This window comes from Pipra filicauda, unplaced genomic scaffold (assembly GCF_003945595.2).
Source record: "Pipra filicauda isolate LSUMZ 115617 unplaced genomic scaffold, ASM394559v2 scaffold384_size681814_pilon, whole genome shotgun sequence".
Lineage (NCBI taxonomy): Eukaryota > Metazoa > Chordata > Aves > Passeriformes > Pipridae > Pipra > Pipra filicauda.
Window position 1 is genome coordinate 351,055 of NW_024104514.1, and position 14,794 is coordinate 365,848.

The 14,794-nt window shown below is 50.5% G+C and overlaps 1 protein-coding gene across 1 annotated transcript; it reads left to right on the forward strand.

The window, feature by feature from the left end:
* The first annotated feature begins 2,157 nt into the window (after positions 1-2,157).
* Positions 2,158-12,831, forward strand: SOX10 (SRY-box transcription factor 10). Its single transcript, XM_027715123.2, has 4 exons — positions 2,158-2,320; positions 3,506-3,962; positions 9,690-9,955; positions 10,349-12,831. Exons 2-4 carry the CDS (start codon positions 3,553-3,555, stop codon positions 11,062-11,064), a joined length of 1,392 nt encoding a protein of 463 aa, XP_027570924.1. The 5' UTR covers positions 2,158-2,320; positions 3,506-3,552; the 3' UTR covers positions 11,065-12,831.
* Positions 12,832-14,794: the final 1,963 nt, after the last annotated feature.

A 14,794-nucleotide genomic window follows, 5' to 3' on the forward strand; every position in this document is an offset into this window, starting at 1 on the left:
GGCGATATATGAACAGAAGAGACTTGAAAAAGGATATACAAACACTCAGTGCTGTAAGAGGGATTTGGAAAAAGGGGGGAAAGGGCTGCAAAGAAAGAGAGTTCAGAAAGTGGAGGCTGGACCAAAGGAGACAAACCCTAAGAACTGGAGTAAGGCAGAATGAAGGAAAAAATCCCTTCCCTGTCATTTAAATATGAGCAGACACTGGGACATCAGATCGCAGAGACAGTGGGGCTGGTACACACTCCTTTGGCCCTCTGCAGCTGAGGCACCCACAGCTCTTCCGAAAAGGCATGAATGGGACTTGGGTCCTGTCTGGCAGGTGGCAGCAGTCCTTGACAGGGATGGTGAGCAGTGGGACAAACACTGGTCCAGAGCCCTGGGGGTTACTGAAATCCCTTCTGGGTCTGATTCCTTTCTTATCCAGTTGGGAGTGGCAAATAAATCTGAAGGGAGGGCAAATAAACTTGGTTTTCTGGCCATTTTCTGTGTCATTGTTCTTCCCCAGCCCGGGTTGGAGATTGGCTGCCGACAGAGGAACAAGCAGGGCAGTGTTCCTCAGCAGTGGCTACCTTCCTGAGGGGCAGGAGACCAACTCCCACTCCACTTCTCCCACACCTCCTATGCAGGGCCCCTGCAGATTGGATGGGGGAAGATGCCATGAGCTCTGCAGTATCACTGACTCTGCATCCAGTGGGCCATGGACAACTGTGTACGAACTGACCTTGCCCCACTAGTTTTTGCTGGTTATCTGTTCACCAGAGAGAGGGTGATCTGCCAAATTGCTCCTGTCTGTGCTGCGAGACCTCTTCTTGTGACAACTACAACTGGGGTCTCTTTTGGTGAGAGAACTCATCCCATACTGCAAGACTTGAGGTTGACCAGCTGCTGATTTGGCCGAGGAAGCGGGGTCTCGATATTTTGCTAGGCTCTCCACTAAGTTTTCTTGTCATCACAAAGTTTCTAGAGTGAGTATCTGCTGTAGGAGTTGAAAATGTTCTTGAAATCCCTTCAAGCTGGTTCCCTGGATCACATCCTTTAATCTTGTTATATTTTATGACTTAGCACTGAAGTGTCTTCATGTTGGGTCTCCAGCAAGGAGCTGAGGCCAGAGCTAGGTTCATCTCATTGATAACTCAGCAGGGCCTGCAAAGATCAACAGAATTTTCACGGGTGACTTCTCATGGTTGAAGGGTTGGTGTTGGTCTATACTAGCCCTGGTAACAAAGAAAAGTGAAGAAATCAACTACCAGAAGCACCTGAAGGAAAGCAAGCTAGAAAATGGAAGATGTGATGGACAACATTCTGGTACATTGAGTGCTAAGATCCTCTTCATGTCCCAGTGCACTAGCAGCAAGAATGAGGATGAGTGAGTGTAGAGAGTCCTTCTCATCAGGAGACCTTCCTTTCTTTGTGAAAGACCCCACATTTGCCTTCAGAAGCAGCTCAGCATGTTGGAGGAAGCAGAGCCTGCTTGTCTTGGGAAGATGCCACAGAGATGAACATGTTGTGATGAGCCCACCCCTAGATTGCAAAAGTCTTAAGAAGGTTCAAATTGGTATCCACTGTCCAGCAACATGGTATTTTCCCTGGACTTGATGTCCTCCACCCTCAGGACACACCTGATCTCCTGCATCCCCTTCCCCACCCTACAGATGCAGGTCTGAATGATGCCCTTTTAGCACCAAAGGGTCCTGGGCCAACTTGTTGCAGCACAGCAGGGTCCTCATGAGACTCTGTGACAAGGACTGGGGACTCATTTAGCACATGGGGAGCACTAGATCCCTCAGGAGTAACCATGCTATCAGGGAAAAAGTGTGGGACTCCTGTCCTGGGGATGCACAGCCACCTCCTCAAACCACCTAGATCCCTTCCAGCATCCCACCACCCCAGCTTCTCAGGGGGGAATCTTCCAGCACCATCTCTGGGGTGGTCATGCCACCGAGAGCAGCCCAATGCCAGCAGTTCAAGTGAAGAGGCTGGCACCACGGAAAGCAGGGAACGTGCTGGTGACTGAGGTGGGGTGGGGGGCTGCTTGCATCCCCTCCCCGCTGCCCCTGACCGACTGTATTCTGGCTCTGAGGAGTGCTTGGCTCCACCTTCCGCCCTTCCCTCCCCCGGTGCTAAGCAGCAAAGCCAGCTAGAGACATCCAGCCGGGGTATTAGTAAAAACCAAGCCTCCCTCCAGGAATGGCACTCGCTTGAGAGCCTCCCTGTGCTGCACGCCCCGACGCCGCTGGGGCTGGGAGGGAGAACAGGGGGACTATTGGGATACAAATCACAGCCCTCGCAGGATTTGCCCGGCACATCGGCCAGCAATGTAAGTTTTCCTACCTGAGCTCGCTTGCACACGCGCACACGTTTGTTCGCGCTTTCCCCCCCCTACTTTCTCTTACTTTTTTCATTTTCCCCAACGAAAGTCTGTGTTGCCCTCTGAAACTAGAGGGATAGCCGCCCTTGCTCTAGACTGGCTTTTTTCTTCAGTTAAGTCAGGGGCATGCTTTTCTAGTGCTTCTTTATTTTTTCTTTTTTATTTCTTTCTTCTTCTCTATTTTTTTTTTAATTCCTGAGTGGGGAGGATAGCAAGGCCTTTATTTTTAGAGTGTTTCTTTCTCCAGGGGGAAATTGCTGCATGGCAGCAGGGACTTTTAGAGGTGACTACAGACAGAAGGAGAGAGGCGGAGTGTGTGGGGCAGGCAACCCAAAGCTTTGGCTTGTCTCAAAGTTAAATTTGGGGTTGTTTGTATCTGTATATTTATAGATATATGCATGATGTGAGTATGTATATGCGTATATACACATGGACAGGAGTGTGTGTATGGATGAAGTGTAGATGTATTTTAAGCCTTTGGTTTATCAGCTGCAAGAGGAGGGTGAGGGATGAGGTGTTCCCACAGAAGCACTTTCCTATAGTTGGGATCAGGGTCTCTGAGTCTGGACCCAGGGCCTGGGCTGATTCCCTTCACGGTGGTACCACCCGCTCAGATTCCCTGGCAGCTGGAATATAGGTCCCTTCTGACTTATCAATACCGTGTTGGCGCTTCCCCTCTCATGCCTCCCCCTGGGAATTTCATTGTACATCTTTGAAAGAAAGGAGCACTTCCCCACACAAGTTTTGTGGCTGTCCCCCATATCCCACTCCCCTGTAGGGTGCTATGCCCAGGCAGGATGGTCTGTGTCTCTCTCCTTTCAGGTCCCCAACCTTCCTTATCCCTTTTGCTGTAGGCCCTTCTGCATATGTCAGTTCCACACAATTGCAGAGATAGGGAGCAATATGCCAATTAATCAGGGGCCCCGACCCATCCCCACCCCCATCGATCACGGGTTTTGCGGTGTGCATGGCAATTGCTTTGCTTGCGCTTTTAGTGAACAGCCCCTGACTCGTGGTCAGCTCTTCAGAGAACTTGGAGTACCTTTCAGCTTTGGTGGTTGCTTCTCCTTTTCTCTTTTCCCCGCTCTTTCCTTTCTTTCCTTTGTTTTTTTTCTTCCTTCCTCCCCTCCCCAGTGAGAAGAAGGACAGCGAGAAGGAAGAGAGAAGGCTCGAGATCAACAATGGCTGATGACCAAGACCTTTCAGAGGTGGAGATGAGCCCAGTGGGCTCTGAAGACCACCACTGTCTCTCGCCAGGACCCTCCATGGCGTCAGAAAACTCCCCACATCTCACTGGTTCTGGGAACGGGGAGATGGGGAAGGTCAAGAAGGAACAGCAAGACACAGAGGCAGATGATGACAAGTTCCCGGTGTGCATCCGTGAGGCGGTCAGCCAGGTACTGAGTGGCTATGACTGGACCCTGGTGCCCATGCCTGTCCGGGTCAATGGAAGTAACAAGAGCAAACCCCACGTCAAGCGGCCCATGAATGCCTTCATGGTCTGGGCACAGGCTGCCCGGAGGAAGTTGGCTGACCAGTACCCGCACCTCCACAATGCTGAGCTCAGTAAGACCTTGGGGAAGCTTTGGAGGTAAGAGCAAGCGGCGGAGTGGGATGTGTGAGGGCTGAGGTCCGGAGGTGTCCTGTGGAGGACTGTGCGGTCATGTGGAAGGATGGAGACTTAGCGGCATGGAATGCATTTCACTTGAGGGGACTTTCCTTCTCTATGGGGAACTTTCCTTCTCTATGGGGAGCATAGACATTGACTGGAGCAAGAGTAGTGGTTGAATGTAGTGAAGGATTCCTCAGCAGAGCTCTCCTCTATCCTAGGAGGCAGACCTTTTCATGTGTTTCCCACTAAGTTTCCCTGTTGTTCCCAGCCAGGACAATTCTGGTCCTCCCCTGCCTGACTGCCTGGAGATCTCGTTTTCTTGGCTTACCCTCCCTGCTGGGCCAAGTTGTGCATAGCAGGAAATGGGCTGAGCTTAAGACTTAAGCCCTAAGTCACTGGTGTCTGCCTCAAGCCTGTTTGAACTCAGGTCCCAGCGCCAGCAGGGTTTCATTTCTGAGCAGTGCCACAAAGCAAGAGGGAAACCAAGTTACAGCTGAGGATGAAGGTCAGGGGAAGAGAGACAGGCAGTCAGAGCCCCACATCCATCCTTCCCAGGATGGTCTCAGTTTTTGCAGGTCATGCAGGTTCAGCAAGATGGGTAAGGAGAGACCTGGCTAGAAAGTGGGGTATGAGGCTTAGCAGCAAGGAAGAGACCTACAACAGTCCCAGACTTAGCAGGCTCTCTTGGAATATGCTGACTCAAATGAGCCACATCTCTCTTTGCAAATGAGCTGAATCTCCCTTTGCACCCAGAGAAATGCCCTCCCTTCTTGCCAGCACACACACGCTTGTCCTTCTGGCCCCATCCGTTTGTGTGGCCATTTTCATTTTGTCTTAGTGCGGATCCTGGGTCCTTGACGTACCCTCTGCTCCTTCCTCCAGAAGACTGATGGGCTGCCCTGATTGCAGCTGGCCCGTGAGTGTGCAGAGAGCTGTCGTGCCCAAGCCAAACGTGTGCGGCTGGCCGTGCCACTTCCATCCCATCTGCCAGTCTCTGCCTATAACCCCACCAAACAGTTACCAACACTTACTGACACAAGTGCCCAGCACAGTCCACTGCCTTGCACCAACCAACGCAAACCAAGGCTCATTCTCTCTCCCGCCCTGACAGCATTTCATAGAGGAAGCCCTCAGTCTTGGGTGGGCCGGGAGACATTCTTCCAAGCAGAAGCAAAACATACTCCGTATAGCAGCTGATGGTGAGGTCTTTTAATTTTGGCTTCAAACCTCCTTGCTTGCAAGGGACCAACCCCTTGGGCATTAGATTGTGCCTCTGCTATGTTAGCCCATTTACCGTGACTCCTCATTGCTTAGTGTAACCCCAGAAAAGAGATTTCTTTGGGAAGTCAAAGGCAGGCTGTTGATTGCAAGTGTCTAATCTGATGCAATTTCCTGCTTTGACCCCCTCTGCCTTCCCTTCCCTTTATCATGGCACTCGCTCCCACCTGGGGCTCTGCTGCCAGCCTCTGGACTGTGAAGCTGTGCTGAAAGGAGTGAGTGTGTGAGTGTGTGTGTGTGTGTGTGTGTGTGTGTGTGTGTGTGTGTGTGTGTGTTTGTGTGTGTAGAATCCAGCTTTTTTGTTCCAAAAATGTTGATTTCAAGGTATCATTCCTCTACTGCAAAATATTGCCAGATGTTAGAGAAATAGTCTCCTTCCAGACACTGCATTTTCCTTGAAAATATAGCAGAGCAGCACTACTCCACAGGTATTGCATTCAGAGTGCAGGGAGACATAGCCACCAAATGTCCATGCACCCAGCTGCCTCCCTGCTCCAAGGGCATGGCTCCCGCTGCTGGCCGCATGAGACTCAGAACAGTAGGACACTGCTGCTGGACAATGGTCAAGGTCCCGGTGTTTCTTAGGGCACTGTACAGCCAGGAGAAGTTTGTGGGGTCAGGCCTGGTGTTCTTGTGTGCTGCTGAGTTTGCCACCTGGGTGCTTTGCTGAATGTCTCCCCTCTGAGTGTTCTGAGTGCAGGCTGAGGTTCTCTAAGCTGTGCCAGAGCAGAGTAAGCTGGGTTGTGGGTACAGGCAGTGTCTGGCCTCGGTAGGACCTCATGTGTGTGTCTTTCTGTGAGGCTGGGGAAAAATACCAGCCACAAAACTCCAGGGAAGGTAGCCCAAAGGCTATAAGGGTAGTAGCCCGGAGACTTGCCTTCCAGCCATGGCATGGTTGGGTCTTCTTCCACTGAGGTTCCCGCTGCCACTATTTACACTGTTCTCACTGCTATTATCTACACTGTCCCACATGTATAGCTCCTACACATCAGTACAACTGCAAGCAGCCACAATTTTTTCTGGATGGCTTGGTCTCAAACTTTTGACAAGGGTCAAAACTTTTGACAGGGCCCTGCAAAGGGCCCTGGCTCACCCCTACAGGGTGGCCACCCAAACCCTACAGCCATGGCTTGTAACTCTGGAAAATGTGGGTTACTACTATTTCCATGCAGGCTGCTCTGACCTTATACAGACAAAGGGCATGTAAGGCAGAGAGGCAAATGCAGTTGAGCACAGAGACTGCCTGCAGACCACTGTTAAACTGAGCATGTCCCCAGCAATCGTCACTGAAAGGGGCTGGGAAATCTTGAGAGGCAGCTAGCAGATGGAGCGGTAACCTCAGTGCCATCCCATGTGCCCCTCTGCAAAATGGGATGCAATGGCCTGGGCTTTTTTTTCAAGCCCAGAATACGCTCCATCTCAGTGCCACCACCATGTCCCCTATAGGCCCCAGTCCTTATTCGAAAGGATATGCCCTGATGGCCACACTACGCACCTGATCCCAAATGTGGTGCTAAGGGGCATTCACCTTCCAAAGTCTGTACCTGCTTAGGGCGTTTCATGGGTGCAGACACCAAATGGGAGGTACTAAAACTGAAGGGAATGTTTCTGTGCTTCATGGTCAGGAAATCTCTCCTAGGATGCTTTCCTTCCCCAGTGTGGGACAGGGAGCAGATCTCAAATGGAGGCTGGCTGCTGAAAATGTCAGCATGACTATTAGCCAAAATGCCAGCCAGCACCACCTCTAGGGCGGAAAACAAGAGAGACAAGGGAAGAAGGGGAGGAAGACTTAATAGGGAGGAGCAAGGGTCCCCAATGAGGGTATCTTTGCATGAGGGTAGGCAGCACCCAGGGAGTTGGTTCACGTGCACAAAATCTAGGGCCGTGGACCCGTAGGAGAGAGCCTGCCTGGCTGCTTTCTGCTCCCAGCCAGCCCTTGCCTTGCATCAGCCCCAGTGCCCAACCCCATCACCGCACTGACTCATTGCCAGCTGAGTCCCAGCACAGGGTCGGGCCTCTGGCTGAGCCAAGGTGCCTGGCACGCAGAGCGGCGCAATGCCAGGCAGCAGAAGGGGAGGCTGCAAGAGGTGGGCAGAAAGATTTTAGCCCTTCTTTCTCTTCCCAGAGTGCGGCGCTGGATGCTTGCCCCTCTCCCCTCAGCTCGGGGGTGAGCATTTAGTGTCGGGTTCGGATAAGCCCCATGAAGGGCATTGCTCTGTGATCCATAACTTCTCTGCCCGTGCGAGATTCCTTTGCATTATGGCCTGGGGACCATGAGGGCAGGAGGGGGAGGGCAGGAAGCAAGTGAAATCCAAATCCCCCCAAATCTCCTGGCCTTTGCCTGCTCGCACCAGTTTCACTTTGCTAAAGCCGATTTGAGTTCTGATCCCGACAGGAGGGAGGAGGGAGCAGGCAGCCTTAGAGACCAGAAGGCAAAGATGCAGGGAGTGGACTTACCTCTGTCCTGCTGGTGGCACTGCCCGTGGGCTGCTGTCAAGGGGAGAGGAGATGAGGCACTTGAACATAGCTCACAGGGCAGGGATCTGACTCCTGCATAGCCTCCAGCAGCTCTGGTTCACACCATACACAAGATGGATTTCAGAGGTTGAGCTTTGCAGGTTTTGCCTCTATTCTCCATATCCCAAGTTCTGCAAGGATCAAAGTTTTGCCAAGGCAAGGTCACTCCCAGTCCACGATAACTACAAGGGCTGGCCCTTGGAGAGCTGTCTGGAGCAGCACAGGCTGAGGGATTAGAGCCCTCCAGGACGTGTGAGTGTGGTATACGGTGGCAGGAGGGAGACAGGAAAGCTGGTGTTGGATTCATGGTGGCTCAATTGCTTTAATCTCCGGGATTAAGGCAGTGGAGGAATGTGGTGTGTGGCCGCGACCTGCTTAGGCTGCCCGGAGTGAACCCAGGTCAGCACTATGATGGGCTCCAGCCCGTGCCACACACCTTCTGGCTGCCAGATGAGGGGATGCACAAGGAGCAGGAGGAAAGTGGGTGCTTAGGAACCAACCCATTACTTGCTGGTCCCCTCTTTGATCCCCCACCAGACTTACCCGTGTTTTCCTCGAGCCATGCCTCCTCTTCATCTTCAGTTTTTTGGGCCCGTTCAGGCCTCTATATCTTCCTCAGAGCCTACAGTTTAACAGAATTGGTCACATTTTAGTGCAAAGGGCTACAGGGGTGCCAAGGTGCTGCCAAAGTCCCATCCCATGTAGTTATTTTGCTGGGGACATAACAAATGAAATTTTTTTTTGCTATTTGTGAGCCCTGCTATTCCTTAACAGCTGTGGAGAATTCCCAGTCATGGGAAGACTGGTCACTTCTGAGAGCGCTGGTTTTTGGCTGGATGTAGAATGACCTTAAGTCACAAGAATATTTGAGGAGGAAAACCATAAAATGAAATTGAAGTGCTTCTGGCTGAAACGCTGCTGAAGCCTTGAGCTATGAGTTTGATCTCATCTTCAAGTGCTCTGAGCCATCCTTCCTGTGCACTTCACCATTTCCTTGGAGAGCCTATCTTAAACTAGAGCAGCTCATGATCTGGCAGGAATACAGAGAATGAGCTTACATTTCTGCAGTGCCTTTCATCCAGAGACCAAAGCTCATCTATTTCTACAAGGCTAGCAACATAGCGGCTAAATTTTTCACAACTGCTTGGCCGAGTTCAAAAAAGGCTGGCCCTTTGTGCTTCAGCCTTTTGCATTATCCATGTCTGAGGTGAGCAGGAGCTACAGCAATAGCAGAATACACTGTTTCTGCCCCTTCCAAAATTTCTTTGAGTCCCTTCTAGGATATTGCAACATGATTAAAGGCCTAGCAAGCTCCAGACAACAACATGGATACTGTGGAGCCAACACCAATTGCTGCCATTTTTGCTCAGTGGAGTCTCAAACTTGGAGTAGAGCCTACGGAAGAGTGGGAGGTTAACCTGGAACAGAGTCTGGGGAAGAGCAAGAGTCATGGGGAAGGCAACACTACAGGTAGTGATGGTGTGCCACTCTACCTTTGTCCAAAGGATGATCCCAACTGCCCTTAATTTGCACAAGGTTTTTGAAAGCAGCTCGTCCAACCTTATTTTACACAGCTATGAAAGGCTGTGCTTTGCCCTTTGGTGATATAAGAGAGGGTGTTAAACTTACTGAGGTGAGAAGCATCACACAGGTGGGGAAGGGGGACCCAACACTAGCACCAACCAGTGTCAGAGCCTAAGGAATAATAATGAGTAGGAGGAAAACATTACTGTCTCCACTGAAACACTCCAAGCTTTTCCTGTTGTTCTGGGAAGTACCCTCAGTGGGGCAACACCCTGGCATTTGGATTTACACGCTGTGTCCCATAGTGCTGTGTATAGGTGTTTTTTTTCTGACATATCTGCCCCACTCCTTCCCCTCTTCTCCTCTTGACCACCTTGGTCTCTGCAGGCTGCTGAATGAAAGCGACAAGCGGCCCTTTATCGAAGAGGCAGAGCGGCTGAGGATGCAGCACAAGAAGGACCATCCTGATTACAAGTACCAGCCCCGTCGGCGGAAAAACGGCAAGGCCACACAGGGTGAGGGTGAAGGCCAGGTGGAGGGGGATGCTGGCGGGGCTGCTGCCATCCAGGCCCACTACAAGAACGCCCACCTGGATCACAGGCATCCCGGTGAAGGGTCGCCCATGTCTGATGGTCATCCAGAACACTCCTCAGGTGAGTCCCAGGTCTCTGTGAATCTATTGATCTCTTAGCTACAGTCAACTCAGAGGCTCAAAAAAGACAAGTCATCATGGTGAAAGCCTTGGCAAGGGGGCTCAGACCTTGCACAGAGTTTGACCCAACAAGCTCTGCTGGTGTCAGCAGTTCTGGGACGTGCCTGAGTTTTGTAGGCACTTGCATTCTTCTGGTCTCGTTGCACCCTCCCTTTTTTCCACAAGATGACATAAAAAGGTTTGGTTTAGGCTATTTCTTTCTCCCTCCACTGAAGTCTCCAACCAGACAGCTGTTGGCATACTGGGAAGAACAGAGTTATGTATAGAGCCAGGCATAAAGCAGTAACTCACCTCTTCTCTCTCTTTCCTCCTCAAAATGTTCTTCACATTGCAGGTCAGAGCCACGGGCCCCCCACACCGCCTACCACTCCTAAGACCGAGCTGCAGGCAGGCAAAGCCGACTCCAAACGGGAAGGGCGTTCCCTTGGGGAAGGGGGAAAGCCACACATTGACTTTGGCAATGTGGACATTGGGGAGATCAGCCATGAAGTGATGTCCAACATGGAGACCTTTGATGTCAATGAATTTGACCAATACCTGCCGCCCAACGGACACGCCGGCCACCCAGGCCATGTCGGGGGCTATGCGGCAGCGGCGGCTGCTGGCTATGGCCTTGGGAGCGCCCTGGCTGCAGCCAGTGGACACTCTGCCTGGATCTCCAAGCAGCATGGAGTCTCCTTGTCCACTGCCACCTCATCAGTGGTGGATTCCAAGGCCCAGGTGAAAACAGAGGGGTCCACCCCTGGAGGTCATTACACTGACCAGCCCTCCACCTCCCAGATAGCTTACACATCCCTGAGTCTGCCCCACTACGGTTCGGCCTTTCCCTCCATCTCCAGGCCACAGTTTGACTACCCGGACCACCAGCCCTCGGGACCCTACTACAGCCATTCCACTCAAGCCTCTGGCCTTTACTCTGCCTTCTCCTATATGGGACCTTCTCAACGTCCCCTTTACACTGCCATCTCTGACCCTGCACCCTCTGTGCCACAGTCCCATAGCCCCACACATTGGGAACAGCCTGTGTACACGACTCTCTCCAGACCATAGGGAATGGGAAACGGTGACCGAAGCAGCGATGGAAAGGCTCCGAAGAATCAGCACAGGCAGAAGAGCCTCTGAACTCCAAGGTCACTCAGTGCCCATCCAGTCACCAGAATGCACTGAGTATACCGAAGTGCCTTTCTTGACCCCAGCTATCATTGGCACACCCGCCTTGAGGAAGGTTTATCGTCCTTTCGCCCTTTACCACTTTCATGCAGGCCACACGACTGGCTTGCCACACCTTATTGGCCTTCTAGATGAGGAGGATTCTAGACATGGAGTGACTGGTCTGTGGTGGGTTTTGTGTGCACCATGGACTGTACAATGAGAGAGACTGTCCTTTCCTTCCCCTCCCCAGATTGCTCCAGGGAGTTAGCAAGTGTTTCCAACAGGCTACAATGGCAAGCACTTTGTCACCTACCGCAAGTGAAGGGTGGTTGCTCAGCCTTGGTGAATTTGTAAGAGGAGCAGTAGGGAGGATGGCATGGACGGCTTCCTTGCAATCAGCATCGTGCAGCAGTCCTGCCTAAGATTCACACGTGCATGAATCTTGAACCACTTGGAAGACCAACCTACACCTGCTTCCCTGCTGATTTCCACAGCTGCACCCTAGCTTTTCTCCCCACCTCCTCTCTCCATCCTGTCTCTGTTTAATCTTACACTTTTTCCAGCATGGGGATTTTAAGCCTTGCCTGAACAGTGCATGGGACTTGGGAACAGCGTTGTCAGTCTTAGTGTAACTCATATTACAGCCTGTGTGCACATGTGTGTTCATGAATGGAGGTGGAGGAGAGGTGGGGAAGGACCAGTGAATCACTATGGTGTTGTGGGTGAATCCTCTTTTCTTAAAATTACTCTGTATCATTCATTTATGTCGGGCATTTCTGGCCTCTCAGTCTTTTCTAATCTCTTCAGAATCCCAAACAACCTGTAAGCAAACTTGGTCCTTGCTCTTCCATGTTTGACTGTGCCTTCCTGAAATGAAGAGGCACCAAGAAAGCTACTATGCACTTGTCAACACCCTGAGGTGATTCCAGTACTCTTTGAACCCCCACTCCAAACCCAGGCTGATGGGATCTGTGTCCCCACTCATTTGTTCATCATGTCTCCCAGTCAGTCAACACCTCTCTCCCATCTACACTGAGGATGGAAAGATACTCCTGTGGCTTTAAGCAAGGTAGATACAGGCCCAATCTTGGATGGGTGTAAAGAAGCCTATTTAGGTGCAAAGGAATCTATTTTCCCCTTTGGGTTTCAAACTCAAAGCAACCAGCTCTCCCAGTCAGACTAATCTCCTTTTTCAGTCCAACACCTGAGGACAGTCTGCTTGCTTCTCCTTTGTCACCTTCAGGACTGGGGTGGTTTGTCATGCCAGGGAGTGAACTGGCACAAAACTCACTGCAGGAAAAGATGACTCCTGCCAATTGATCACAGAGACCTTTGTGGGACTGTCCAGTGCATATTCCAGTCTAGAAAGAGACTTTAACCAAACGTGGACTGAGATGGGCGCTGCTGTATCCCTCTGCTGATATGACTGTCAGATGCCTCTCCTGCCTCCCTTAGCTACAGATGACTTATCCTTGTGGTGTCTGAAAAGATCACGTAGAATGTTTGCTCCTTGTACGCATGTAACTTCTTCCAGCCCTGTCCCCTTATTTATGCAAGTAGCACCTTCCTCCCTCACCTCCCTTTCCTCAGTCTCTATGCTGTCCTAGCACCATTAACTCTGCATTAAACATATGGAATAATAAACTTAAAAGTTTCATTTTCACATGTCTGGGTTTTTTTGACGTCTTCTCTTCAAGTCTCTGTTTTTTCCCCCAGTAAATGTATGATGGGTCACATCACCACCATAAGGATCCTGTGCACAGCTTTCCTCTACCTTTCAGGAAAAGGACACAGGCAGAACTCTGGCTGACCAGACCCTTTCATGGAGGTGAAGCTCATCTTCTGCTCACACCCCAGCTCCAATCATTGATTCCGTAAGAAGTGCACTAACACTGATTTCTGTTCTTCAGCTGAAATTCAGCACACGCAATAAGGAGCACTATTTTGCATGTGCTTCACCCAAAAATTTCTTAGTGTAATTGTTAATGCTCCCTAGGATAGAAGTGTGGGATTTCTCATCTTGGTTCCTCATCACCAGGTAGCAGGTAACATACCTTCAAAAAAACTTCCCCACATACACAAACTTTTGTATTTTGGAAGCAACCTTTAGTTTCTCTGTAGAAACTCAACCCCCCAGCCTCTTGCCTTCCACAAGCAAAAACGTAAATACAAACACTCACACACACAGAGTATATTCCAGATTAGATGTATAAACCTTCTTACTTGTTGAAGACATTCTGGGTATAGTCAGATCTGAGAGGGTATCTGAAGTTTCCGGAAAGAAAATGTGTAGCAGGTATGTTCTGTGCTTCAGAACATCTCTTGAGGCTAACAGCAGGAAGGTAGGAGCCCAACTAAGAGAGACTCCACAACAATTACAGGTTGATTCCAAAGGGTTTCAATGCTGATGCACGTGAGCAAATACAGTGAGTTTGTGTTCACTAAACACTTTATGGGCGAGTAGAGTGAGCAGAACATCTGGGAACACATTCAAAACTTTTTAAAAAGCACAGCACTATTTGGATGAAGTTCTGTATAGGGTCAAGAGCATCCATAGCAGAATGGCTTAATGGATCTAATAACAGTGATGCCAGCTAAAGAGTTCTGTGCAAAATAGGACTGACCATTTATGGAGAGGAGAAATCTCTACCCCAAATTACAGGCTTTAGGAAGAGCCCAGGAAGGAACTACTGCACTGCTGATCAGGTCAGGACTGTGTGGGGGGAAGAAGGGAAGCCATGGTGGAGTTAGGGGTATGAGAGCTGATCACAGGGATGTGAGAGAGAAGTGACACGGCATGGATGAACAGAAGAGTGGAAAAGAAAGTTCGTAACTACACCTAAGTACCCTTCTCCAGCTCCTCATAAAGCAAATTAAGAAAGCAAGTAGGCTCTGCCTCGACCATTCTCCAGTGGAAAGAAATGCTTCCTCTCATGTAGGAGGATGCTCACAACTAAGACAGGACTGAGAATGCCACTGGAAACAGAGGGGTTAATCACTCGTCTTGCAGCCTAGCAGGAGCTGGCCCGGCATCCTTCCCTATCCCTTTAATCGTATCTGATACAGATGCAAGGCTGGGGAGGGGAGGCGGGTAGGGAACAAAGAAGCCATTTAAAAAAAAAATCAAAAAAAAGGACAAGAAAACGACCCCGCGCTCCATGGCAGACGCCAAAATGATTGCACAAAGGCACCATTTCAGGGTTGAAATTTCACCGCACCAACGTGATTAAAGGATTCCATGGAGGGTGGGGGGAGAGGGCTGAAGGCAACAGTGCTGCAAATTAACCTTTTCTTGGTAAGGATGGCCTGGACTAGGAAGCATTTGTGTTCCTCACAGTCAATCCCCTTCCCACACCTGTGAGCACCTCCACATCCCCTTTGACCTGTCAGTTTTGCCCAGGACCCATTCAATTCTTGCATTATTGCCTTGAAAACCAGCCCCTCCTGTGCACATCAACAGAAGATGCTCAGACTGGTGCTTTTACAGGGAGCAGTAAGAGAATGACATTCATGGTTGGTTATATGAGCAGAGTTCCCAGGCAGGTGGGTATAAACTCCCTTTGGGACATGGATGCTCATGTGCAGGCACTGACCACATATGCAGCATGGAGAATGAACACTTTATATA

Excerpts from the sequence above, each read along its gene's own strand:
- SOX10 (XM_027715123.2), top strand. The coding sequence starts at position 3,553 with ATGGCTGATGACCAAGACCTTTCAGAGGTGGAGATGAGCCCAGTGGGC. Across the intron at positions 3,963-9,689 it reads ACCTTGGGGAAGCTTTGGAG|GCTGCTGAATGAAAGCGACA; the intron begins GTAAGAGCAAGC and ends TGGTCTCTGCAG. Across the intron at positions 9,956-10,348 it reads TCATCCAGAACACTCCTCAG|GTCAGAGCCACGGGCCCCCC; the intron begins GTGAGTCCCAGG and ends TTCACATTGCAG.